The sequence below is a fragment of the Manihot esculenta genome, chromosome 8 (genome assembly GCF_001659605.2).
Source record: "Manihot esculenta cultivar AM560-2 chromosome 8, M.esculenta_v8, whole genome shotgun sequence".
Taxonomy (NCBI): domain Eukaryota; kingdom Viridiplantae; phylum Streptophyta; class Magnoliopsida; order Malpighiales; family Euphorbiaceae; genus Manihot; species Manihot esculenta.
In genome coordinates this window covers 38,713,692-38,738,763 of record NC_035168.2, presented here as the reverse complement: position 1 = coordinate 38,738,763, position 25,072 = coordinate 38,713,692, and the positions used below count along the sequence as shown (strand labels likewise).

The window sequence follows — 25,072 nt, the reverse complement described above, 5'->3', positions numbered from 1 at the left end:
AAGAAAATTGTCAGGACTGTTCAGTCAGGCAACAGTGCAGAGTTCAGATTTGACAGCAAAGGGATCCTTCGTTTTGGAAGTCGACTTTGTGTACCAGCTAATAGCAGTCTGAAGAAAGACATTATGAGGGAAGCTCATAATGCAAGGTATAGTGTTCACCCAGGAGCCACCAAGATGTATCGCGACCTAAAAAGAGTGTATTGGTGGCCAGCCATGAAAAAGGAAGTAGCGCAGTTTGTGACAGCCTGTGAGACTTGTCAGAGGGTGAAGTTAGAACATCAGAAGCCGGCTGGAATGCTTAACCCACTGCCGATTCCAGAATGGAAATGGGAAAACATAGCTATGGATTTCGTAGTGGGCTTACCGGCAGCATCCAACAGGATAGACTCTATATGGGTGATTGTGGACAGACTCACGAAATCTGCTCATTTCATTCCAGTTAGGAGTAACTATTCTGTGGATAAGTTAGCACAGGTATATCTGGATGAGATAGTGAGATTACATGGAGTCCCAGTGTCTATTGTTTCAGACAGAGGACCACAGTTCACCTCCAGATTTTGGCGAAGTCTGCAGAGTGCGTTGGGCACGAGATTAGATTTTAGTACTGCTTTCCACCCACAGACTGATGGACAGTCAGAGAGGACCATCCAGACCATAGAGGATATGCTCAGAATGTGTGTGCGAGACTTTGGCGGTTCTTGGAGACAGCATCTACCTTTGGTGGAGTTTGCCTACAATAACAGTCATCATGCTAGCATTGGGATGGCTCCTTATGAAGCCTTATATGGGAGGAAATGCAGATCCCCTGTTTGCTGGGAAGAGGTAGGAGAGAAAGTTCTTGCAGGGCCAGAGTTGGTAGACATTACCAGTAGAACAGTGCCAGTAATCAGGGAGAGGATCAGAACAGCTCAGAGGAGACAGAAGAGCTATGCAGATATTCGCAGGAAACTGTTAGAGTTTCAGGAGGGAGATTGGGTATTGCTGAAAGTGTCTCCAATGAAAGGAGTGGTTCGTTTTGGGAAGAAGGGTAAATTAGCTCCACGGTACATTGGACCCTTTGAGATTTTGCAGAGGATCGGAAATGTATCATATAAACTAGATTTACCTACTTCTATGGAGAGGATTCACCCGGTGTTTCATGTTTCTATGCTACGAAAGTTTGTGTCAGATCTGGGTCAGGTTGTTAGTGAACCTGATGTGGAGATTCTTGGAGATCTCACCTATATAGAGCAGCCAGTACGGATTCTGGACACACAGATCAGACAGCTAAGGAACAAGGAGATTCCGATGGTGAAAGTGTTGTGGAACCACCATAACCTAGAAGAGTGCACGTGGGAGACGCGGGAGTCTACGCTCCAGCAGTATCCACATCTGTTTTGAGGTTCATTTCCTCCTTTTGTTTTGATTGTTGTTTGGTTTAGGAACATCCGAGGACGAATGTTCTTAAGGGGGGGAGAATGTAATACCTGGCTAGAATCCAGCACCGGAATTCCTGTAGTCCGGTGGAATTCGGGGTGTCGGAATTCTATAAAAAGGGTAGGATTTATGTTTTACTAAGTGTTATGAGTTGCAATGAACCAAGGCAGCTGAGCCAAGTTCGGCCGCCGAAGGTAAGTTCGGCTGCCGAAAGTGGCCAAGGTTTGGCGTCCGAAGTGCAAGTTCGGCCCCCGAATGTTTGCATGATTTTGCATGCGATTGGGCAGCCGAAGCTGAGTTGGCTGGTCAGCTGAGTCATGGATTTTGACAGGTGTTGGCCTCAGATTCTTGCCATGGATTAGCCACGTCTTTTATGACTCATCTGCAAGTGGTTTCAGCAGCTCATACAGAATTTATGTTGGTTTGCTAAGTGTTTGAAGATTTTGTGCATAAAAGTTAAGGTTTAAGGGTTAAGGTGTTTGAAGGAGATTTTGTCCAAAACTTCACGTGAGGATTGTTCATCTTCTTGTTATACAGGAGGTAAGTGAAGATTTGGAACTTGTTTATATGTTTTCTGAAGGTTTTATGGGGTTAAGGAAGGAGATGCATGTTTAGGTGAAAAATGATGGTTTTAATGATTTATGCATGTATACATGTTTATGTGTTATGTTTGTTTTGTTGTTTGGGGTTATTAGCTAGTTTTGGACCCCTGTGATCATATACTTGAGTATATGTGTGTTGACTAGTTGAAATATGCATGTTTGGAGGAATTGAAGGGAAGGAGGAGATGGTTTGCCGTTGAAGCTGAGTTCTGGATGAACTCAGGTTCGGTAGCCGAAGATTCATTCGGCCGCCGAACCTCCTGCATGGTGGCTAGGTTGCCACAGCTTGCCCCGAGTGTTTTTGCATGTTCGGCTCTGTTTGGGGGATTCGGCCGCCGAAGGTGCCGCCGAAGGTGCTTGCGTTTCGTCTCTGGAGAGGACATTCGGCCGCCGAACCTGCCGCCGAAAGTGTTCTGTCTAGCTTTTCTTTTGTATGTTTTGCATGAGCTTGAGAGTAAGATTAAGGAGATTCTTAGGTAATTCTTGGGTAGTTTAATAGAGGTATGCTTAAGGTAGTTTGGTCCCTCATTTAAGTCTTTATGTGTTTATACAGACCAGAGGAACCAGAGAGAGCAGCAGTGAGTACTGCTCCGGAGTTTACTGAACCTGCAGAGTCAGTCCAGAGCCAGAGGTGAGTGGAACTAAACGTAGTACTTTTAATGAAACAATGGAATGTTTTAGCATATCTCATGCATCATGGTTATACAAATAGGTTGACTGCATTAGTATTCACGAATATGTTGCATTGCATTGCTACTTGTTGGTGTGAGTAAATGCTGAATGATCCAATAGTCTCTGAGTTAAGACCAGGAGCCTTTGACTACGCCCTGGCAGGTATAGTAAAGACCAGGAGCCTTTGACTACGCCCTGGCAATGGTAAGTACAGAGGTGTTATACACATATACATATATGACAGGAAGACCAGGTGCTCGATTCTACGCCCTGGCACGGAAGTTACTGAGGCTATGTGGTGACAGGTTTACTCTTGATGTGGCTTGTTTGTGTTATGACGCATTCCATGAGATCATATGTTATGACTGATTTTATTATTCTACTCACTGGGCTATAGAGCTCATCCCACTCCCTTTATCCCAGTCTTGCAGGAATCAGTGTACAGCGTACAGAGGGAAAGTCTAGAAGAGTTCAGAAAGAGAAACTGAGACTTGTAATAATTTAGAGTGGACATGTATTTATTAAGAGATGTATCAGTTGTATATTCAGTTAGAATTGTGCTTGACTTAGTAATGTTAGTGTTGTAAATCTTCGGTTTATGTACATGATCTGTATATGTATATGTTTTACAGAGTATGTGAAAAAAACCAGGCTTAACAGGTATGAAATAACCTAGCTAGAGCAAGCTCTAGTCAGGGGTACAGAGTACTAAGTACAGAGTTAGTGCATGCACAGGTTAAGCCTTGGTACAGAGAAAAGAGTTTTTATTTTCACTGAAAATGTATGATCATGTATGAGATTTACAGGTACACAGAGAGTATTACAGGCTTGCTACGGGTTCTGGCGGCCTTAAGCCGACCTGAATCCTAGCGCCGGTGACGGTCCGTTTCGGGGTCGTTACATCAGCCGCTACTGAAAACGTTGAGATAATTTTAATAATATAAATCTTACTGTTAGAAACCATTTTAACCAAAATCATATACTCTTATACTTTCAAACGAATTAAAAGAAGATAACAAAATCTAACTTAATGAACAATATCAAAAAACACCACCACCCACTATCCAAACGACAAACGAACTATAGATCTGAGGAGGGAACTGCAAGGCGACTTTGGCGTCCTCTCTAGGTGAACGGTAAGAAATAAATATTATCCCAAATGAGTAATACAAAATAGTAAAAGCTCTAAATTTTTAAAAATTTAAAATTTAACGAGAGAAAATTAAATCTCTACGGAAATGACTTTGATATCATTTAAAAAAATAAAAAATAATTGGATAATATCAATATATTTTTTCATTAAAATAAATGAGTATATATACATATTACAAGGCAGACAATTTTTAATAATTCTTTATAAAATAATTAATTTATAATTATATAATTTATTATAATTATATACATATTATATCCACGCATTAATATTTTCAATCTCTCTATAAAAAAAAATTATTTATAGTAAAATTAAAAATATATTTAAATTATTGAATAAACGCATGTCCACGTTTTCCTTTACAGTAAAGGCCACTCCTTATTCCTTAGTTCTTAAGGAAGAAAAATGGAGTCGGATGAAGTCTAGGATTCAAACAAGTCAAACCCAATAATATTATTATAATAAAATATGTATTTAAAATTTATTTTACTATTCAAAGAAAATTTTAGAAACTGTATTGTAATTTTTCTAATAACATTAATCGAGACGGGCAGCGGCGGACGGAGGAATGCAAGGGAGCCTTGGCCCAACATTTTTTTTAATTTTTTAATTATGTATATTAAATTTCATTTTTTATTAATGATTTATTTAAATTTTCTAGTAGCTTCTCCAAAAATGTACAAAAAAAAATCTCAAATAACTATAATATTGTTCCCTAGTAATTTATTTTATATTTATTGTAATTTAAATTGAAATATTAAAAGTAATTGGTCGTTGATAAATGGACATAATAATTTAATTAAAAATTATTTTTATATTTTTATATTTACAAATTACATTTTAATTGATAATTGTTTTTAAATTAAATAAAACTCAATCTGATAATGATCTATTATATAATCTTAAATTAATTTATTTTTTTTGGAATTTAAAAATTATTTTATTTATATATACAAGTACACAAAATCAATTATCTCGTTTCTAAATTTTGAATTGATTAACTTAGATTTACATTTATTTTTGTCTGATGTGTTTATTTTATATTTTATTAATGTTTAATTTTTATGTATTTTTAATTTTAATTTTATGATTATTCCATATAGTTAGAATTTATATAATTTTTTCTTTTTAACTCTATGAAGTTTATATAATATTTACAAATAATACAAGATAAAAATTATAAAAAAGAGGAAATATGTAATATTATCTAAATATATGCTTCAACATTTAATCCAAGTGTTTTTTACTAATATTAAAATTATTATTAAAATTATGAAATTTTAAATGTAAATTTTAAGTAAAGTTAAATAAATAAATGAGAAATCTATTTGTAAACTGTTTTTATCTAGAAAGTAAAGTGTGTTTTTGTTCATAAATCTGCGATATCGCTCATATTCTAGGAATATCGACTCATTCTGAATTAAGTTAAGGAGTTTCAATTGATGTCCCTCCTTCTCACATTATTTTTTTATTCTCTATAAATTAATGAAATTTTTTTATTATTTAAAAAAAATAAAAATCTATGATAATTTAAAAAAATTAATGATATATTTGATAAAAATAGATCAACCCAATGGCAGTGGATAATGTATTATAATGAGTTTCAAGTTTTCTTTTTCAAAAATCATTTTTAATTGGACAAAATTTTTATACATATTAATTTTAAAGTTTTTGTTTATAAAGATTTTAATTTTTTAAGTTTTTATTTAAATAATTAAATGAATAAAAAAATTAGTCAACTAAATTATTAAAATTAATTTCGGAATACATGGAAGAAGCACCTGATTATGAAGACAGATCAGACATCTCTGTCACCGAACATGCCTTTGCTGTGGCCTACAAGACAACTGTCCACGTATCACACTCCTTCCATTCACGCAATATTCTTCCTTTTTTTCTTTTTCTTTTTTTTTTTTTAAATATAAAGCGGCAAATGAAAGTATTTGATATGAATGTAAATTAAAAATCAATTTAAATATGTTTTTAACATAAATTAATTATAGAAATATTAAAATAATGAAATAATTTTAAAATTGAGATGAATTAGTTAATTTATTAAAAAATTAGGAATTTAATATTTTTTTAATTTTTAAATGTGAATGCAAAAAGATTAACGGCTCAGATATGTTTAAACTGTGTGCAGCTTCACAGAAGATTTCACCCGTAAAAGGAAGCTGCCTTGCTTCGCGGTCTGTTTGTCACCTTTCTCCTTCTCCTTCTCCTCCCTCCCCATGATTTCAATTTTCAACGTCAAAAGAGCTTTCAATTTCTCTCTCCACAATAGAAACAAATAAAAAAGAACCCTAGTTATGAGCTTGTCTTGACGTTTTTCTACAAATTAAGACCTGGTTTATATTCCTTTCCTGATCTGACACTCTATACCTCTCCTCTTCTTCACTTTTTGATCCTTTTTATTTTCAAAAATTGAGAAAAAAGGAGGGTTCTTTGAGCTGATTATTCCACAATGAACGATCTTCTATCGGTAAATTTTATAAGTTTTTGTTGTTTTTGTTTGTTTGCTGTTGTTTGTTCTATTTGTGTTTGTCTTGATCTACAGTGTTTTCTGTAAGATTGCGATAGCATTCTTAGTTGGATCCACTACTCACGGAGTAAATTAAGGATTGGATTGTAGGTTCTGTTAGTTAGAAAGTTCAGAATCCTCTTTTGTTTGCTGATACTGCAGAAATTTTGAAGGGAAATTCAAAAATTTTCGTGGAAATTAATTGTTTGGAACTATGGAATGAAACACAGAAGTGAACCGTTCAAGCATTTTGATATTGAAGATGAATCTTTTGACCGCATTAATTAATCTGGTCTTTTTTACTTTATGAAGATCTCGATTCTATACTGCAAGTGCTAGGCAGTTATACTGTTCTCAATATTTTTAATTGAATTAGTGTGTACACTCATACAAGTGACATAGTTCCTATTTTACATCATTATCTTGCTGCTGTTTACTAATAAGAGACACCCGGTGGCTTTTTATTTTTCTTCTCTTTTTTTTTTTGGGGGGGGGGGTAATGGTGCTGGAGGATTCACAATGCTAGTGAATGTGTTAAAACCCCTGAGAAGCTAATCACAAGGAAGATGTTTTCTTCACTATTAACTATTAACTATTGGCTTAATCTTTCCTGAATGTGATCTATTATACTTGTTATGCTATTATCAAGTGGTTGCGATATTCTGCAGATGTTAGTCAGGTTATAGTACGTTGAGCTGCATGTACTTGTAATGACTTGATTAATTTTGCAGGAATCTTTTGAGATCCCTCGTGGTCAGGGTTCTAGAGGTGGAGATATTGAGATGGGAATGACTTCTACAGAAACGGGCTTGGAGAATTTCTTTAAAAAGGTGCTTAGTAATTTTCCTTCATTCTCCATCTATTTGGTTGTACCTTATATATTCCTGCCATAAATTTTTTGGATGGTACGATCTTTCTGCATGAGGACTTCTATTTTTATCTACATTCGTTTCACTCTTTTGCAGGTTCAAGAGATTGAGAAACAAAATGAGAAGCTGGATAAGCTACTTAAAAAGCTGCAGGTACAAGCTTTCTTTATTTTCCTTTCATCTAATCTGACTTGCTCAGTCCTAGTAACTTGAGTAGCTTTTTGCAATTTCTGTGTCTGTCTACTGCATGGATGCAACGAACACCCTGATTTGATAAATTAAAAAAAAAAAGGCTAACAGCTTAAACTATAAGATAATAATGGCAGTACAGGGAGTGAATAGCTACATATATTGACACTCTTTCCCTACTGTTGGAACAAAGCCTAGTGTGCACAATGTAGTCATATTCAGTATATTCTAATTCTAATTTTGTACTTGTGTATAGATAGTGAGGAAGAGTTAAATCTTGCAAATAATGCCTTTGATGACTGAAAATTTTATCTTCATTAACTTTCAAATTTTGTTTGCAGGATGCAAATGAAGAGTCAAAGGCTGTGACTAAAGCTCCTGCCATGAAAGGTTTTATCAGTTCGCATTTCCATTGATATTTTTGCAACTGTGATTTCTTGCTAATGATGTACTACTACCTTTTGTTCTGCAAACACAAATCAGTTGCACTGAGAAAAAGGACAGAGTGAGTTGAAGAGAGCAAAATTACACAGGGACTAGATGAACTAGGAAATCGTTCCCAACTGCTTTCATTCATGCCATGTTCCCATTTTTAATTTCCACTAGCTAGAAAACTTGAATGGCGGGAAAGTAAACCAGAAAATATCAAATATGTAATGCATCAACCTATTGTAAGAAATTTAAATTCAGTTTCAAAGTTTAGGGTGGTCAGACTTTGCACTATCTCCAAATATAAATGGGGCTAGAACTTAGAAGAACTCCAGTTAGTTGCAAATAACATATGCTGATGTTTGCCAATGCATTCATTAAGTTTATGTGTGGATCAATCTTTTCACTCTTACCTTATTATTTATTTTCCTCCTTTGTCTTTCTATTTTTTGGTTTAGTTTCAAATTTCCAATATATCTTCTCATGTCCTTCATCAACTTGAAATTTATCTGCATTGTTATGAACCTTAAAACTTAGTGATTGGTCTGGTTTTCATCTGCAGCAATTAAGCAGCGAATGGAGAAAGATGTTGATGAAGTTGGAAAAATTGCTCGTTCATTAAAGTCAAAAATTGAGGAACTTGACAAAGAGGTAAATGACTTTTGCTTTTTCTTCATTGATTTGTGTCCTCCAGAAGTCCAGATGGCTCACATCATCTTTTGGCGGTTCAGAATTTAGCAAATAGGCAGAAGCCAGGATGTGGAAAAGGAACAGGTGTAGACCGATCAAGAACCTCAACAACTATGTAAGTTACACCCGAACTCCGCTTTCCAATAATTATCATTTTTTTCCTTGAGCTGTGCTAATTTTTCATTACCACTGATGGCAGGCTTCAAAGTTTCTTTACAATCACCATGAGTTTTCAAATGCTATGAGAGATTATATATAAGGATGATATTCATGCAAATTGTCAGAGTTATTTTAGGACATAAGGGACATGCTTACTTCATAGTCCATATTTATTATCTTTTTTTTTTTTTTTTTTTCTGTTCTAACCGTTTCTTTTTTCAATTTATATTTTACTGAATCCTGAAATATAGCCATACATATGCACATTGATTTTTCCTACATTATTTATTAACCCCAGCAATTAAGGAATTCCTCCTTTTCTGAGACTCTAAAAAGGGGTTTATTTTGGTAGTTCTTTTGTATGAAACTTGATAACTTTCCCATAAATGCATAATTAGTTGAAACCTGAAACTTATAGAAGAACTGTTGGTTCTTTTATCAGTCTGAATGCAGTGAAAAGAGGGCATTTAAACTTTATTTTTTGCAGTTCTATAAATTATATTACCCTTACAGAAGAATTTCCTAGTAATTTGGCATAATGGGATTGTATTGCCAAATAATCTGATCTGACTCTAAACCATTTTCATATTATTGTGCAGGGCCTTGAAAAAGAAGTTGAAAGACAAGATGGCTGAATTTCAGGTAGCAATATAGACAGTTAGACACGCATGTTTGAATTGAGGGTCTGTTACATTTCACTTTCCTACCTTTTGTGGTTTCAATTTTTCACTTATTTGTGAATTGTGCAGAATCTAAGGGAAACTATCCATCAAGAATACAGAGAGGTCGTTGAGAGGCGTGTTTTCACAGGTTTGAACCTTTCACTTGGTCCTCGTCTGTGGCTATCATGTCTACAAAATGATGCCTTGTGTAACATATGATGGTGACTATTTCTATTTCTTGTTCTCCTTGGTTTTCAGTGACGGGCACTAGAGCAGATGAAGAGGTATTTTTTTTTCTGCTCAAAACATCACAAGCAAATTCATATTCTTTGTCCTACTTTTCCCCCCTCCGTTTAACGCAGCATTGTTAAATCTCTTAGTATCTGCCCAAACCTTCAGATCCAATCCCCCTGCCTGAGCTATGCCTTGGTGGCTGTAATTTTATATTTTTGTAAACTCATTGTTATTATTAAACTTTGGCAGACAATTGACAGGTTGATTGAAACTGGAGATAGTGAACAAATTTTCCAAAATGCAATTCATGAGCAAGGGCGAGGCCAGGTTTGTTGCTTGTTTCTTCCTTCACAGATCTGTTTCCTTATCTCGCATACTAGCTCTTTGCAAAGGCTAGGGGAGAAAATTCGTTCTTAAAATAAATGTTCTTTTTGTATTCAGTGCAAGTATGAATGGTGTATAAACAGTTTTGGTGAGGCTTTCTTCCTACCCCAATGCCACTAGTGAGTGGAATACGAAACTCACTCATTAAGATCTAAATGGTTCATTTTTACCCTTTTTCCCATCCTCAGTTCTATGTTTTTTTTTCTTTTTCTTTTTAAATTTATCTTTCTCTAGAAAAGAACATTTTTAGATATTTTAGTTATTGTGTGTATGACATGTGGTTTATCTAAAAGTCAGTTGACTATAAATGTTCATGCTGAATTTCATTTACCTATTTTGGTATGCAGATAATGGATACTCTGGCAGAAATTCAAGAACGCCATGATGCTGTTAGAGATTTGGAGCGGAAGCTTCTGGACTTACAACAGGTATTTCATGATTATAATTTTTTATTTGTATTGTATGTACTGAATTGTTGTTTTCTATGTCCAATAATGTGTTGTGTTTGATTTCAACATCAATTTATATCATCAACAATTTTAACAATTTAATGTATACACACATGCACAAGCGAACACATCTTGCACTGTAGTTGGATTATGGGAATTGGATGACAGCCTAAAACACAACATAAAAAGGATTAAGAACCTAAGAAAATAAAGAAGGAAGATTAAAGAGGATATTCATCAAAACAGGCACCTCCATATATACCTCCCTATAATTGGACCCTAACTATGATACCCTTGTCCCCAAGTATCCATAAATCCCTTGCTAAAATGGGACCATAATTATGCTACTCTGTTTCTAAGGTACAGTGAAACTTAAAGCTAGGCTTAATGCATGAGCATGATATTGGAGCATTTGCTCCTGTAATTGTAGGAAGGGAATTGTCATTTTGTGAATAAGTGTTCCACAGTAATCCTCATTATTATAACTTCTTGGAATAGAATTGAAGTCAATATACCCATGTTCTATTTCACAGGATTCAAATAAGTCATTTTTAACTTTTTGATTGAAGCTCAAATTAACCCATAACAAAATTACTATATTTTTGGTAATAAAATATATTGTTTTGTCTCTTTGTTCCAACAACTATGTGAGCCCAGAGCCCCAGACTTAATAGAATACTATACTTTTTATAATAAAATATTATTTTTTATTAAAAACTATTTATTATTTTTAATTAAAATTAAAAATTAAAAAAACTGTAGAACATGAATATCAAACCCTGGAAAGCATGTTCTCATCCAAACCCTAAAATTATGCCTTCTATCAAAAATCCAGAAACATCAAGCTTACTACCATTTCTGGTGATGGCATTCTGACACATAGATGGCATTCAAATTCAGAAACATCAAGATCAGATATGACTACCTTAGCCGATTGTTTGCCAGTGCTTGAAAGTGGCTAATGCATCGACGGGGTATGGATTGAATGCCATTAGCTTCTGTTTGAATCAACTATAGAAAATCAAAAACCACTTAAGACCACAAAGCAATCAAACCCAGAAATTAATATTTCTTCCTCAAACCCATAAACATCAAGAACAATCAAGAATCATTGGGGAGTACGAACATTAAAAACCACATAGCAAGAGTTACTCAGAGAAAAGGCACCCCAACTGAAGCTGAAAGGAGAGCAAATCCTCAGGAAAGAGACTTTCAGACACGTGTGGGTCACTGACTGGAGCAGATTTTGAAGAATGAGAAAAAGAAGGGTATAGGCCAAAAACATATACCTGTTTTCACGCGTATCAACTGTCCACTGTTTGCTGTTGCTGTATCATTGGTCAGAAAAATGGAGATGGACTGATGGAGTGGGAGATAGGCTTAGTGAAATCAGGAAGAAAAAGAATAAAAGTGGGAGGGTGTTTATGGGTTACTTCGTCTCAAATTATTGTTTTCTTTTTTTTTTTTATTTTAATAAAAAATATATAAATTTCCATAACTAAAAATTACCATAAAAAGTATTTATTAGTTAAAAATTAATATTTTTTTTTGTTAGGACTGATTCAGTCTTAAATGGAAAGGTACAGGTTTGTTCAGGCTAAAAATTGCACTGGGCTTATTTGGTAGTCAATGAAAAGGGCAAGGGCATGTTGAACTTGTTTCCAAATAGAATTATCCTTGTGTATATTTTCGGGAGCCAATCATGTGCATGCACACAAATCCATATGCATCTATTAAAATATGTATTTCTGTGTACTCGGAAGAGAATAATTCTGATTTTTAATCACTCTTGCTGTGCAGGTTTTTCTGGATATGGCAGTTTTGGTGGATGCGCAGGGGGAAATGTTAGACAACATAGAATCACAGGTAATTGAACTTATTCCTAATGCCCAACAGCTTTGTCAAGTGAAGAAAGGAATATTATCATGGACCATAGCTAAAATGCTGTGGATAATAGCTAGAATGCTGAAAATCATGATGATTTCCTGTTATCTAGGTGTCTAGTGCAGTAGATCATGTGCAGTCAGGGAATACTGCTCTCCAAAGGGCAAAGTCATTGCAGAAGAGCTCCAGGAAATGGATGTGTATTGCCATCATAATCCTTCTTATCATTGTTGCAATAATCGTTGTTGCTGTAATCAAACCATGGAGTAGCAACAAGGGTGCTTAGCGTCTATGTTGTATGTATATTGTATAAATGAGTCGAACGTAAAACTTTTGGACTCCACTCAGCAATTTGTCTATTATTTTGCTGTTCATTTACGAATTCAGCTTGCATCTTTTTTAAAATTGTATGACAAGTTTTGTTGCTTTTGCTTCACTTAAAGTGTATTGTATTCTTCCGCATACGCAAAATCCATAAACGTTGAACAAAGTAAGCTTGAGATTCTTGGAGATGAATGTTCTAAGCCAGTTTGTCACTAGTTTTTGCAATTTCTTGCTTTTATTTCTCCATGTTTGTGCTACTTTCCACATGTTCATAGCCAAATTGCCTATTAAGAACACAATGGGCTATCAAAACCTAAGAAAAAAATTTTCATATACGGTGTCTCTGATGCTATGTTTCCAGATGAGCTTTTTTTGCGAGTCGTGAAACTTCTGATTCTCTTATTTTATTTTATTTTTCTTTTCGCTGTATTTCATGAGTAGTTCTGCTTGCCCTGATATGCGATTGTGTATTTCCTTGTATCCATTTGCACTTGGAATTTTGGAGATGGAATTTGCCTGCTGAGTGGCTGACAGCATATAGAAATATAAATTGAGGGCAATACAACAGTTGGTTTGTTGAATTAACTACTGCGCCATTCTAATACCAGAACAAAGAATGGCCATTAATGAAATGGGAGAGCTGTTCTCAGAGCAGCCCTGCTGTCCAAGCAACATACGCCGTTATGCACTTCTGGATTTGCTCACTCTTCTTGGTAAAAAAAAATTTGTAACAATTTATTTTATATAGAAAAAAAAAATCAAATGATTATGCATGAGTTATATTTCTTTTAAAATAATGTTTTTTTTGGAAGTTACAAAGAATTTTATCATTCCATTCCAACAAAAGAGTTGACAAATAATAAATCAATTATGGAGAATTCTTACAAAAGTCTTAGATTTAAGCAGGCCGTCAATGATGCATAAAATCAAAACTAGAATGACAAAGTTCGGGTACACATCCAATTTGACAAATAAAACCTACTATAATTCTGAAAAAACAACAGGTTACTGATCTCGGATGAAGTGGGTCTCATCTTTTTTTCATCATATTCCAACTGCATTTTGTTCAACCAATTGAATTTGCCAAAATCAATATTACAACTCTTGCATATGAAAAAATCTGAATAAAACAATCAACGATGGAAAAGTACTACAATTAATATAATATAATGAAAAACTATATGATTAATTGATTTCCTTTAGAACAACTTTACATTCATGGCAAGAAACAGAACAAATCAGTACTCAAAAAGATCAAGTGGAACTGACTGCAAGCTGCCACAATACAACATCCATTGCAACTTCCCCACTATGAAACATCTTCGATGATGTAAGATGCCTTTGAATATGGGCTGCAATCAACTGGTCTGGACCACATCGATCATTCTCGCTGCTGTAGTGTTCACAAAGTCTGTTGTGTGAAGGTATACAAATGTTTTTGCTTTTTCTGTAACTGAACGAGTCCTCAATCTACTAATAAAGAATAAATCTGAATTTATTTCCCTCAAAAAATCGAAGTTGGAGCTTTGATTTGAAAATGATCTTCGAATGCCATCTCTTCCCCACAATTTCTGATTGAAGAAGATATTGCCAAAAAGCAAAAACCAACTTCACAATTAAGTCGTATCATTTGCAAAGAATGTTTCTAGTCATTGGGGTCCCATTCATCATCCTGATCAATGGATAGAGTCAGACTACTCTTACCGCCACTGTCATCAGATTCTTGTTGAACCGTCTCATTCTCATATTCAGATTCATTATCATCATGTTTAGCTCCTTCCAACCCAATTGACTCGGAGGAAAGAGCTTCCTGTCCATGCTGCATCCATTCTGGGCATTCATCCTCACCTCCATATAGGTATCGGCCATCAATATCTTCTAGTGGAGTTTGAAACTCAGCAGATGAAATTCTACAAGAGCATTCAGGAAGAGGATGAGATAGAAAAGATGAGGGTTTTGACAAAAGGGATTGCCTGACTAGGCCATCTTCACCCAAGCTTTTGTTGAGAAGTTCCCTCACTGCGAGTGTCCAATTATGCTTGGGATGATACATGTCGTTGCGGGTAATGTTGAATAACTTTGCAAAGGCTTTCCTGTTTGAAAAACCAATGAAGTATCAGGGAAGTTACAAAGATCCATATACTGTGGTCAACAAAGAATGAATAGGTAAAATAAGAAAAAAAAAAAGAAACACCCATGACACCGAAGTTGTGATGATGGTCATACACGAAAGTTGTGTCATAGGTAAAATAACACGTGGACTTGTAAATATCCTTCTTTCACATCTATTGCATTCTGTTTCTTTCCCTTTCTCTTTATAACATAGCATGCTATACAATGATGCATCACAGCACTACAGAAATTCAGTAAATATGAGACTAAATTCATATTTAACTGATAATTAAGAACTTGTGTGAAATATAACATCCCCTTCTGCCATTGAATAGTTATGTTAAATAAGGGATACTTTAATATCGATAAAGATAAGAGACTCCCGAGCATAACAAATATGGTGATTATCTTATATTACTGCCAGCTCAAGCTTTAAGAACACTGAACTTGAATCAATTTTAACATTCAGAATCTTTTTTAACCAAATCAAATAGCAGTTTCAGGCCCATTTTACCTATCTGGTCGATATGTTCTAGAAGCAGCACTTTCATATAGCCGCTGTCCCATGACCAAGCTTGAGAAATCCGGCCAACCACTTCCATCATTATTAAAACCAGGAAAAAATGTGTCTGCTTCCACAGAGACAATGTAATCAAGAGCATCCCAGAGTAACTTGTGTGCCTGCCTTCTTAAATCCATTGGGGAAGGGTCTGGTTCAGATTTAGTCTCAGTGATCCAACCATACCAGCCTTCTTTTTCATGTCGGTATATGGGCCGGTCTGGAGGTGGGGGAAGAGGGCGAGGCCGAGGTCCTGCCCTCTGCCACTCATCCTTAAGTTGTTTCTCACTTTTGAGAGGAGGAAGTTTAAAGGAATCTACAGAAAGAGGTGGCTCAGGACCAACCAAGTCAAACAACTCTTGCTTGCTGCACACTGAAGTGCGATCTACCACATTAGCAAACATTGCACGAAGAGGGATCAGAACACGTTGACCACCAAAAGTTTCAGAACCTGCCATGTAAATTGTAGTTTTGGGAGGATAGCCAATTGCTCGGAGAAGAAGTCCAACCTGCAGCATTTTCAACACAATACTAACAAAATAAACTTCCAAAATAACCATTATTGAATATATGAACCACAACACCAGAACAGAATATCTGAAAAAAGGAAAAATAAATGCTAGCAGATTGTGGAGACTGGCAAGAATTTAATAAATCCAGCATATAGACTAGGTTAGCAGAATAAAGCAAGGTCCTGTTCAAAATACCCATTAATATGAACCAAGCCTTTACAGCTAGTTTTCCATGCACACACAGAAACCCACAACTGCATACACCATTGCCCAAAGACTTCAAACATCCATATACCATTACCATAAACCTGACTAGGTCAACCACCAATTCGGCCAACATCACTTAACATGTAAAACCCTAACAAATATGGAAAATTTTCAATTAAATTATTTTATTTCTGTTTGAATGACTTTTGGACATCCAAAAAACTAATGTAAAACTGGTAACAGTGTGACACCAACATTTCCCCAAACTTGTGGCAGACTTGCTTCCATATTTAACTGTTAGTCTCCTACTAAATAACACCTTCACCAATGAATTTCTAAATCTTCGTCTACCAACTCTTCAATTTGCTTAGGTTTTAGTAAGGAACAAAATAAGAATTCTTGGAAGAACCATTGCTATCAAAAGGATCAACTACCACTCTAGACAAAATGTAAGAGTGCATGAACAATCTGGATCCGATAGTTTAAACTTGACTATACCTCTTCTGGCATGAGAGGGCAAGATCCATTTTCTCTACGTAAATGTGAATCCACACTAAGTTCTTCCTTAAGAATACCTCGCTTGATCATCTGTGCCCTTTGATACTGTACAAGTTCAGTGTGAACATCCTACAAGAATTAGAAAGTGACAAGGTGGAGTTAGAAGAATTTGAAAGAAGTGATAAAACCCATGGAATCATTCATTCAGATTTTTTTTCATGAGAACCTCCCCCCACCCCCCCCTCTTCGGTAGTACTGAATGCACTGACAAGTTTAGGATCAAAACCAATTTTCATAAGAAAACAGAAAATCAAATACATTGTGTAAATCAGCCAGGTTAGTTGTTGATAATGAAACAGAGAAGAAAAGGCTTAAACTACTAGCCTGAAAAAGTTCTGCACAACCATGATACGCCAATGTGTCTCTCACTAAACCAGGATGAAATGCAACGAAAGGTTGACCCCATGCTCTTAACCTGCAGAAAAATTATGAAAACAGCACATATTGGAAAACACTTGAAATGGCCCAACTAATACATACTCTTGAATTCCACATCAGTTTGGGATAAGGTAATGTGTCCTTATAACAACCTTAGCCACTCCTCCCTTGACCTAAATTTAGAGATGAGTTAGACCTGATCTAAATTTAACATGGTATCTGAGTTATCCCACCCATGTTGGGCCTTCCGTAAATATTTCACTCCAATGTAGTATTGAACGTGAGGGGATGTCCAGTAAATCACAGAATCGGTTTGGAACAAGGACGATGTACCCGTCCTCGCACCGATGTTGAGCCTCCTATACATATTTTTTACACTCCAGTTTAGTCCTGAGCGTGTGCGAGTGTATTGAATCCAACATCGGTTTGAGACAGAGGTAATGTACCTTTATAAGGTTTTAGGCACTCCTTCTCTTTGAGCTAACTTATAGCTTGAATTAGGACTGACCCAAATTTAATAGATACAAATGGAATTCACTCTCTATGGAAACATGTTAGCTGAAGTTCATGAATCATAATATATGCAAGCCAAGTCCCATTGATTTCAAGATTATCAATTAGTTTATTAGTTTTCTCCTATAAACACAACATAAGTTGCGTATCTCCATAATTCTGTCATATCATTATGACTCTAGTAGAAAGACAAGGGGAGAAAATATACCTCTCAACCATCTGGTGACCAAGGACCTGAATTTCCTGCCGAAATTGAAGAGCATGAAAAGCAACACGGCACCGAAGCCTCTGAAACTCATACATGCTAGGTGGAAGAATTGACTGAAGAAAAATATAAGCGATCCATGAATATAATAATTACTCCTAAATGTGGCATGCATACTCAAACTTTATCCCCAAACTGGCCAATTACCATTTAAAATGCTGCAGATATTAACATGAGAACATGGAAAACTGAAACACTCTAGACTAAGGACCAATTAATAGAGGAAAGGAATCAATAATCTCACAGAGGCCAACAAGAAGGTGAATAAAGCCTGTGGCAAGGGTAGTCAATAAATCAAACACCACTAAACAACCATAAAAGGCACTGTTTCCTGTTGTTGAGATGCTCATAGCTTACTAGTAGTGTGTGGTGACACTGTAAATGATGTTCAAAAGACACCAGAAGGGAGGTTGGCAACTGTGACTTGATGCAATAACTAAATCAGTGAGTTATGAGTTGTAGTAAAGGCCCCCAATATGAAAAATATTCTTTTTCAAATATGCTAGGAGGAGCCAAAATTTAATGGGTTATAAGAAACTCATAACATAGCAAATATTAAGTTCCTGGGGGAAAATATGTTGTCTATGCTGGATGTGATTACCCCAACAGTCATTAATTTGGTCCTCAATTATTCAACATAGACTTGGCCTGATACTAAGACCTTCAGTATATCCAGAATTAGTGAGCCAGGCACAAGTACAAAACACTATAAGCTGTTAGCTGCATAATCCTTTTAGAAAAAAAGTGGTTACCATCAGAAAGGCAAGTGAGGATAGACACCAGAAAGTGAGATGGTGAAAAGGTGAGAAAAGAAAATTCTGCTCTAACTTCAAACAACTGAATACTTTAATGTGGAAGTTGCAATAAGGAAATAATTAACAGGACTGTTCCCATGTAAGAAATGTACAAGGTTTTTGTTTATTGAAGAAATGTTCTTTCTCAAGTAGAGGGGTTGCTCTTTTCTTTTTTCCCTTTTTTTCTCCTTATTTATTTTTTCATACTAACAAGTAACAAATTCAATGTATAATATAGAAATATATTTAGCTACCTGCAGGCATCCCCCATCAGCAAGCACCAATCCAATAACCTTAGATTTCTTCAACTTAGGCAGAATTTCTTTGATATAAAAATTTGGAGAAGCAGCACTTTTGGGCTTAAATGTTGGGAACTCACTTCTTTTTCTAGCTGCCTTCAAATTTTCAGGTAGGCTCTTCACAATGATTACATCCTTTTTAAGTGATGCAATAAACTGTTCCTCGTCATAGAGATAGGAAAAACTCTTGAATTTCCTACTGTATGAAATTCCAAAGAAAAAATAAAGGAAAATAAACAAAATTACAAGACTTACTAATGTAACCACAGGAATTGACAGAAACAATTAAATTAGATGGCAACAAGATACCTAATGCCTTTTGACCGAATACTTTCTTGAATCTCTGGAATGACAAGAGTAGCATTTAGAAGCCTGGATATGGTGACAAGATCACAGATCTAGAAAATTAACCAAAAATGTTATGAACTCCAACGTGAAAATATAGATGATGTAACATTGATCCAATAAATGAATCATACCGAAGATCTTATCTTCTCAAATCCACCAAAAATTTTTGCATAAATATAACCATTGTTCTTTTCATGTGGAACTGCAAAAGGAGAAGAAAAAACTTAGAAACATACAGAAGATTATCATCTAATAATAAACATGGGACCAGCAAAAAAGAAGCATCTTCTTGTTCAAACAAAAGTGGCATACAACAAAGATTGAAGCCTTGTGGAAGAGACTTGTCGTCTCTCCAAAATCACATATTATGGTGAAGTGTTATGAAGTTGAAGGTATTAACTAAAGAAACGAAAATGCTTTCCACAAGATCATGACACTTGACTGGCAGATTAAAGAACTTAGAGGAGCATTTGATAGATCACAGGATACACCAAGCATAACCTGGTGGCAACCGCTTTTGGGCATTTTATGCTTCGCACATCTCCGAGGCACTTCCAACTAAAAACAAAAATCTCCAAGACAACATGTTGATCATTCATCATCAAATGCTTAAACAATTCAATCATGTATTCGAGAAGAAGAAGAAGAAGAAGAAGAAGAAGAAGAAGAAGAAGAAGAAGAAGAAGAAGAAGAAGAAGAAAAAAACTTCCAGCACCATTCTATAACCTGGTGATCACACATCTTACATCTACAATGCATCAGTAAATTATTTCCATAATTTGAAAATCAAAATGGCCGAACAGTTTCAATTGCTGACCATATGATCAGAATAACCACATTAGGTTCTTTAAAAGCAGAACTAAGTAATGCTATCAAAAAATAATGAACAGAAATGGGAGCTATGAAATAATAGCCCAATTCTCTAAACGACTATTTAGCATATACATAAAATCTACAAAAAAAAAATTGAGAATGAGAATTCATCAGTTCACATGAGATTTGATGGACAATCTACCATGTAAACAGATGCAAAAAATGATGTGGCACTGTGATTGAATTAAATCCTACAACCGAAATTTCCCATCCAAAATTGTGCCAAACAGTTTCCAACTAAAAACCACCCTCAGATGATAAATTTACAAAAGCCTTTCTACATCAAACAAAACAATTGAACATAATTAATCACGGGTCACTTCAAATTCTATAACGCTAAGCCTATTGGAAGGCATTTAATTTCCAAGAGTTACGAGGTAGGTAGTTGTGGGGCACACAAGATGGCGACATTCCCATCTTAACTAAAACAGTTCAACATACCCCCTAAAAGAACAATAACCAATAGCAAACTTAAAAAGGAAAGAAGAATAGACAGATTGAGGTCAGAGAAATCACCTGGGTAGCTGCTTCTTGGGTTGGCATAAGGCTGCAATGACTCTAAGGACTTCACAACCCCCCATAACTTCTTATTTCTAACATATCTAACACTCTGCAAATGACCAAAAACACACAATTAAATTGACGAAATAATAGAATTTGCAGATGGATGGACAAATGCAAGCCAGGAAAAAAAAATTGCAGAGCTGACCGGTGTCTCTGATAAAGGAGGGAAATCGAGACCCGTGTCCTTTGGAGCATAAGACACCAAATTGGAACTCGAAAACTTGGTTATAGAGAGGTGAACTACAAGAGATACCGTCGACAGTATCAGTACTAACAAAGCTATCCATTTTATCTTCGATTTGAATACCATCTTCAATCATAACAAACTAATTTTGCATTCTGAAAACGCTCGAATATCTCAACAGTAAACCCTGCATCCCCAATCCAAAAAAGGAAAAAAAAAAAATTTAAAAACGGAATTCCCGGAGAAAACAAAGAAAATATGACATATAATTGCAAGCATTTTACCTGTAAGAGCTAAGATTGTAAGCTTCACAGTAAACGGATCTCAACGCAAGCTTTAGCTCAAAGGCAAAACATGGGATTTTTTATTTTGGGGTTACAGAGGTGTAAGAGATTTGGCAGACTGAGATTTGAAATTCCTTTTTCTTTTTCTTTTTGTTTATTTGGTTTCTCGGAGGAGATTCCGGAGAATTGAAATCTCGAGGAGAAGGATTAAGAGAGAGAAACAGATACAGTGAGACTGCGTGCTCGAACCTCGAAGGGGAAGAAAAAAATCAAAATGCGAATTTGGGAAGGGAATATTGAACACCAGATTAGGAAAGCTGAAAATCTGAATCTCAGAGAGAGAGATTGTAATTTGCTATATATGTTCTTTTAGTGAAAAAACTATTAAAAGCATTAATCCGATTCCTTAATTTTTGAAAAATGTATTAATTTATTTATATTTTATAATTATTTCTTTAAAGTGTTTTTATATTTTATAAAAATTAAACGGCTTTAATTTTTTTATAAAATTTATTAATTAACTGATCTTAATCTTAATTAAAGATATTTAAAAAATATAAATATTTAAAATTATATAAGCTATTAACCACAAAAAAATTAAAGAATTTAAATATGAATTTTTTTAATTAAATAATTAATTAATTAAAATGGGAGTAAATCTATCAAAATTTTGTGATTTTATGATTTTTATTTTTGATCTCTTATTTAAAATAAAAAAATTCATAAGGCAGATATTCAATTTTTTTTTATTAAATTTCTTGTTTGGATTTAAGTAACGATTGATTAATTTATTTTCGTTAATTATTAACTTTCATAAAATTTTAAAACTCATTCACTTTATAGATTTTTAAATTATTTTATTGACGTGATATTTGTTATATTATATATATATATTTATTTATTTATTATCTCTAATATTAATATTTATTTTATATTATTTAAATAGAAATTATCGAATTGTATGTTACAAAATAAAATATACATTATTATAAATTCTAAATATCGATGTACATCTTATCAATGAATTCGGATATTCTATGATTATTTCTTTGATTTCACTAGCTTGTCTGAATCAACAGTTCAAAGGTTATAAGCTTTTGTTGCAGCCTGCCTCTGAGATCCCAGCTATCTTTGTCTTTTTCTTCTACTTCTTTTATTTTTATTTTTATTTTTTTTAATAATCCAAACTTGATGCTCTCACGCCGTTGCCGTAAGCATTCCCCATATTCGTCAACCGTTACGAGTTTGAAGTCGCTATCACCGTTAATATGCCCTTAAGAAACGCGTTCTCCTCCGTCCCTTTCATTAATGGCACCAGCAATATTGACTGCGACGTCACTTACTTTGACCCACGAATTCCTTCACCGTTACATATTTTTGTTCTTTATTTCTTTAGGAAAAACATGAAAAAATAACTTGCTTTTCATGATTTTTTTTTTATTTTGAGATTTGTAATTTATTTCTTTAATTTTATATTAAAATAATAATTAGTGATATAAGTTTCAGCACATGCAGGAATAACAAAGTGAGAGTTGAGCAAACAACCATAACAAGATGCATGAGCTTTCATACTCTGATAAATAAGAAGAGGCTCCAAGAGGTGAAGGGGCAACGCTCGCCGGCTTCTTAGAGCCTTTGGGAGAGCAAACTTAGAAAGGTCTTACCGTTAACTCCCTGGAGGTCCTACCACCCAACTCATACTTACAACCTCCCCTAAGTAGAAGATCTAAAACTAAAAGAAATAATTGGCAATTGAAATAAAAGATGCAAAAGAAGGGTAGGTCCTTGTGTCCATGAGCCGAGCTTCTAAGCTTAGAATGTTGGGTCAGCCACTGCCCACTCGTCTGATGAGCATTCTGACATCGATAAATTAAGTTAAATCTCATTCATTCGTTGCAGCAAAATCAAAAAGTTCTTCCTTAATTTCCTCTTCATTAACCTGTCGAGATCGTATGACATATGATGCTGTCCTTCCACACAAGTAATCGGCTTTCAATCAGCCAACCAACCGAGAATTCTGGAGCTTCACATTTCCCAGGTTAGTTTACACTACTTTTTAAAGCTTATTGGTTGCTTCTCCTTTATCAAGCTTTTGGCAATGGAAATTAGGTCCTTTCTCTTTCGTTCTTAATTATTCTTTCTTGATTTGCATGTGTTCGATCAATTGTGCCAATCGTTGAAAGTACGCAGTTTTAATAATACTCCTTGATCGTGCTTCTTTGCTTGCTAGTGTTTAGTTTTTTTTTTTTTTTCCCTTTTCATATATCTTTTGTGATCTTGCATGTATTAATTAACTATGTAGTTTCCAGTCTTATTACACAGAGAGAGAGATGGCGGAGGGAGGGAGAGTGCACGAGTGTTACCGGAATTTCTATTAACGGTGGATTGATGAATTGTAATGTGACATCCAGTGACTTGAGATCTTACATAGATGGAAAAGGTAAATTTAAGGAATTTATGATTTGAAAGAACTATTCTAAATCTAATTGAAATTGAACTTAAAAATTATTTAGGTTAATTTTGATCGAATGTTGTTGCTATAGTTATGTTTTGTTGGATGGGAAGAAACTTTTTGAAAGGTTAATGTTGTAATGTGTAGAAAGATATGGTGGAGTCACCCACAGGTCAAACGGGGGAAGCCATGCATGCTTCACCTACTCAATTCCTTGCATCAACCTGTCATTTTCAATACCATTTATCTGCCCTTCATTTATTAAACAACATCGACAACCTCTTAACTTCCTTCTTTATTTCTTTTCTTTTGCCAAAAACCAAATTTTAATCGTAAGAAGATTAGGTTTTGTATTTCCTTTATTTAAAATAGAAACTGAAAATTTACTAGGATTATCTCATTTTCTTTATTTAAGGCGGCAAAAAATAATTTTTTTTTATAATTTGAATTTTAGTTAAAGTATTTGAATTTTAGTTAAAGTTATAAAATCACCATTGAAATTGTAATTAATTATATCTCAATTATTAATGTGAAATTTTATTGAATTCCACTCAATAATCAAAGTTCACTGAGTAGATATGAAACAAATGTTGGTAAGGCAATGGCTTTGGTGTAACCTAAGCCAAATAGTACACGTGTTTAAAAATAACAATGACAACAATAATAATTATTTTCTATCCTCATTAAAAATAACAATGACAACAATAATAATTTTCCACATTCATTAGCATCAAGATTTTAATTAATACTCTATTTATTTATAAAAAATAATTTATATTTAAAAAGTATTTATATTTTTAGTAGAAAATATTTTTTAATAAAATAATTTATTTTTTATTATTTAATTTTAATTTTAAAATATTAAACAAATTTATATATTGAGATTTTAATAAGAATTTAAAGACGTAAAAACTTTTTTTTTAAAAAAAATTATTTTCTTTAAAATAATTATTTTTTTAATGAGAAAAATATTTTTTTAACTAAATTCTTTTTATGATTTAAACACAAAAAAATATAAAAAATAATTTTTAAAAATATATTTTCTATAAAACAAATGAAATATAAATATAATAAATACATAAAATTCAACAACTTAAGTTTCTACATCCATTAAATTATCATGAAGATACACCCATTATTATCAAAAGCCTTAATCCAACACATAAACATGTTTAGCATGAATGTTGAATCTAAATTTTATTAATAATTTTATGCTATTATTCAAATTACGAGTCATTAATTACTTTAATAATTGCTTATTTTACAAATTTTGCATGATCTTCATAAGTACAACATATTGAATGCATTAGGTTTTATTATCGATAAAAACACCTTCTCAAATGTATTTATGATAGAATGATGTTTAAATTTAAGATAAATAGACATATATGCACATGGCTTTGATTTCTCAACATTGAAAATTTAGTTTTTTTTTTTTTAATTTACGAATGAGATAAAATAGTCGAGTATAACAGTAGAGACTCGAACTTAATATTTTATCCACTTATAAGATGAAAAATAATCAGATACTCA

At 34.1% G+C, this 25,072-nt stretch overlaps 2 protein-coding genes across 3 annotated transcripts; one reads left to right on the top strand and one right to left on the bottom strand.

Annotated features, from left to right (window-relative positions):
* The first annotated feature begins 6,000 nt into the window (after positions 1–6,000).
* Positions 6,001–12,862, top strand: LOC110620174 (syntaxin-132). The gene is made up of 13 exons (XM_021763793.2): positions 6,001–6,325; positions 7,096–7,194; positions 7,330–7,386; positions 7,764–7,812; positions 8,414–8,502; positions 8,583–8,656; positions 9,300–9,342; positions 9,450–9,510; positions 9,621–9,646; positions 9,846–9,923; positions 10,328–10,408; positions 12,230–12,295; positions 12,426–12,862. Exons 1-13 carry the CDS (start codon positions 6,308–6,310, stop codon positions 12,597–12,599), a joined length of 915 nt encoding a protein of 304 aa, XP_021619485.1. The 5' UTR covers positions 6,001–6,307; the 3' UTR covers positions 12,600–12,862.
* Positions 12,863–13,647: 785 nt separating this feature from the next.
* LOC110621259 (protein EMBRYO SAC DEVELOPMENT ARREST 30) lies at positions 13,648–21,439 on the bottom strand. Of its 2 annotated transcripts, none has more exons than XM_021765462.2 (11): positions 21,088–21,439; positions 20,765–20,990; positions 20,572–20,665; positions 19,314–19,384; positions 19,144–19,232; positions 18,790–19,030; positions 17,685–17,797; positions 16,910–17,000; positions 16,526–16,654; positions 15,264–15,817; positions 13,648–14,730 (listed from the first exon to the last, which is right to left on the bottom strand). In XM_021765462.2, the coding sequence occupies exons 2-11, from the start codon at positions 20,927–20,929 to the stop codon at positions 14,283–14,285; spliced, it is 1,995 nt and encodes a 664-aa protein (XP_021621154.1). In that variant the 5' UTR covers positions 20,930–20,990; positions 21,088–21,439; the 3' UTR covers positions 13,648–14,282. The 2 variants fall into 2 exon arrangements, with proteins under 2 accessions (XP_021621154.1, XP_021621153.1); XM_021765461.2 differs by having other exon boundaries at positions 18,790–19,033; positions 21,088–21,438.
* Between the last annotated feature and the right edge of the window lie 3,633 nt (positions 21,440–25,072).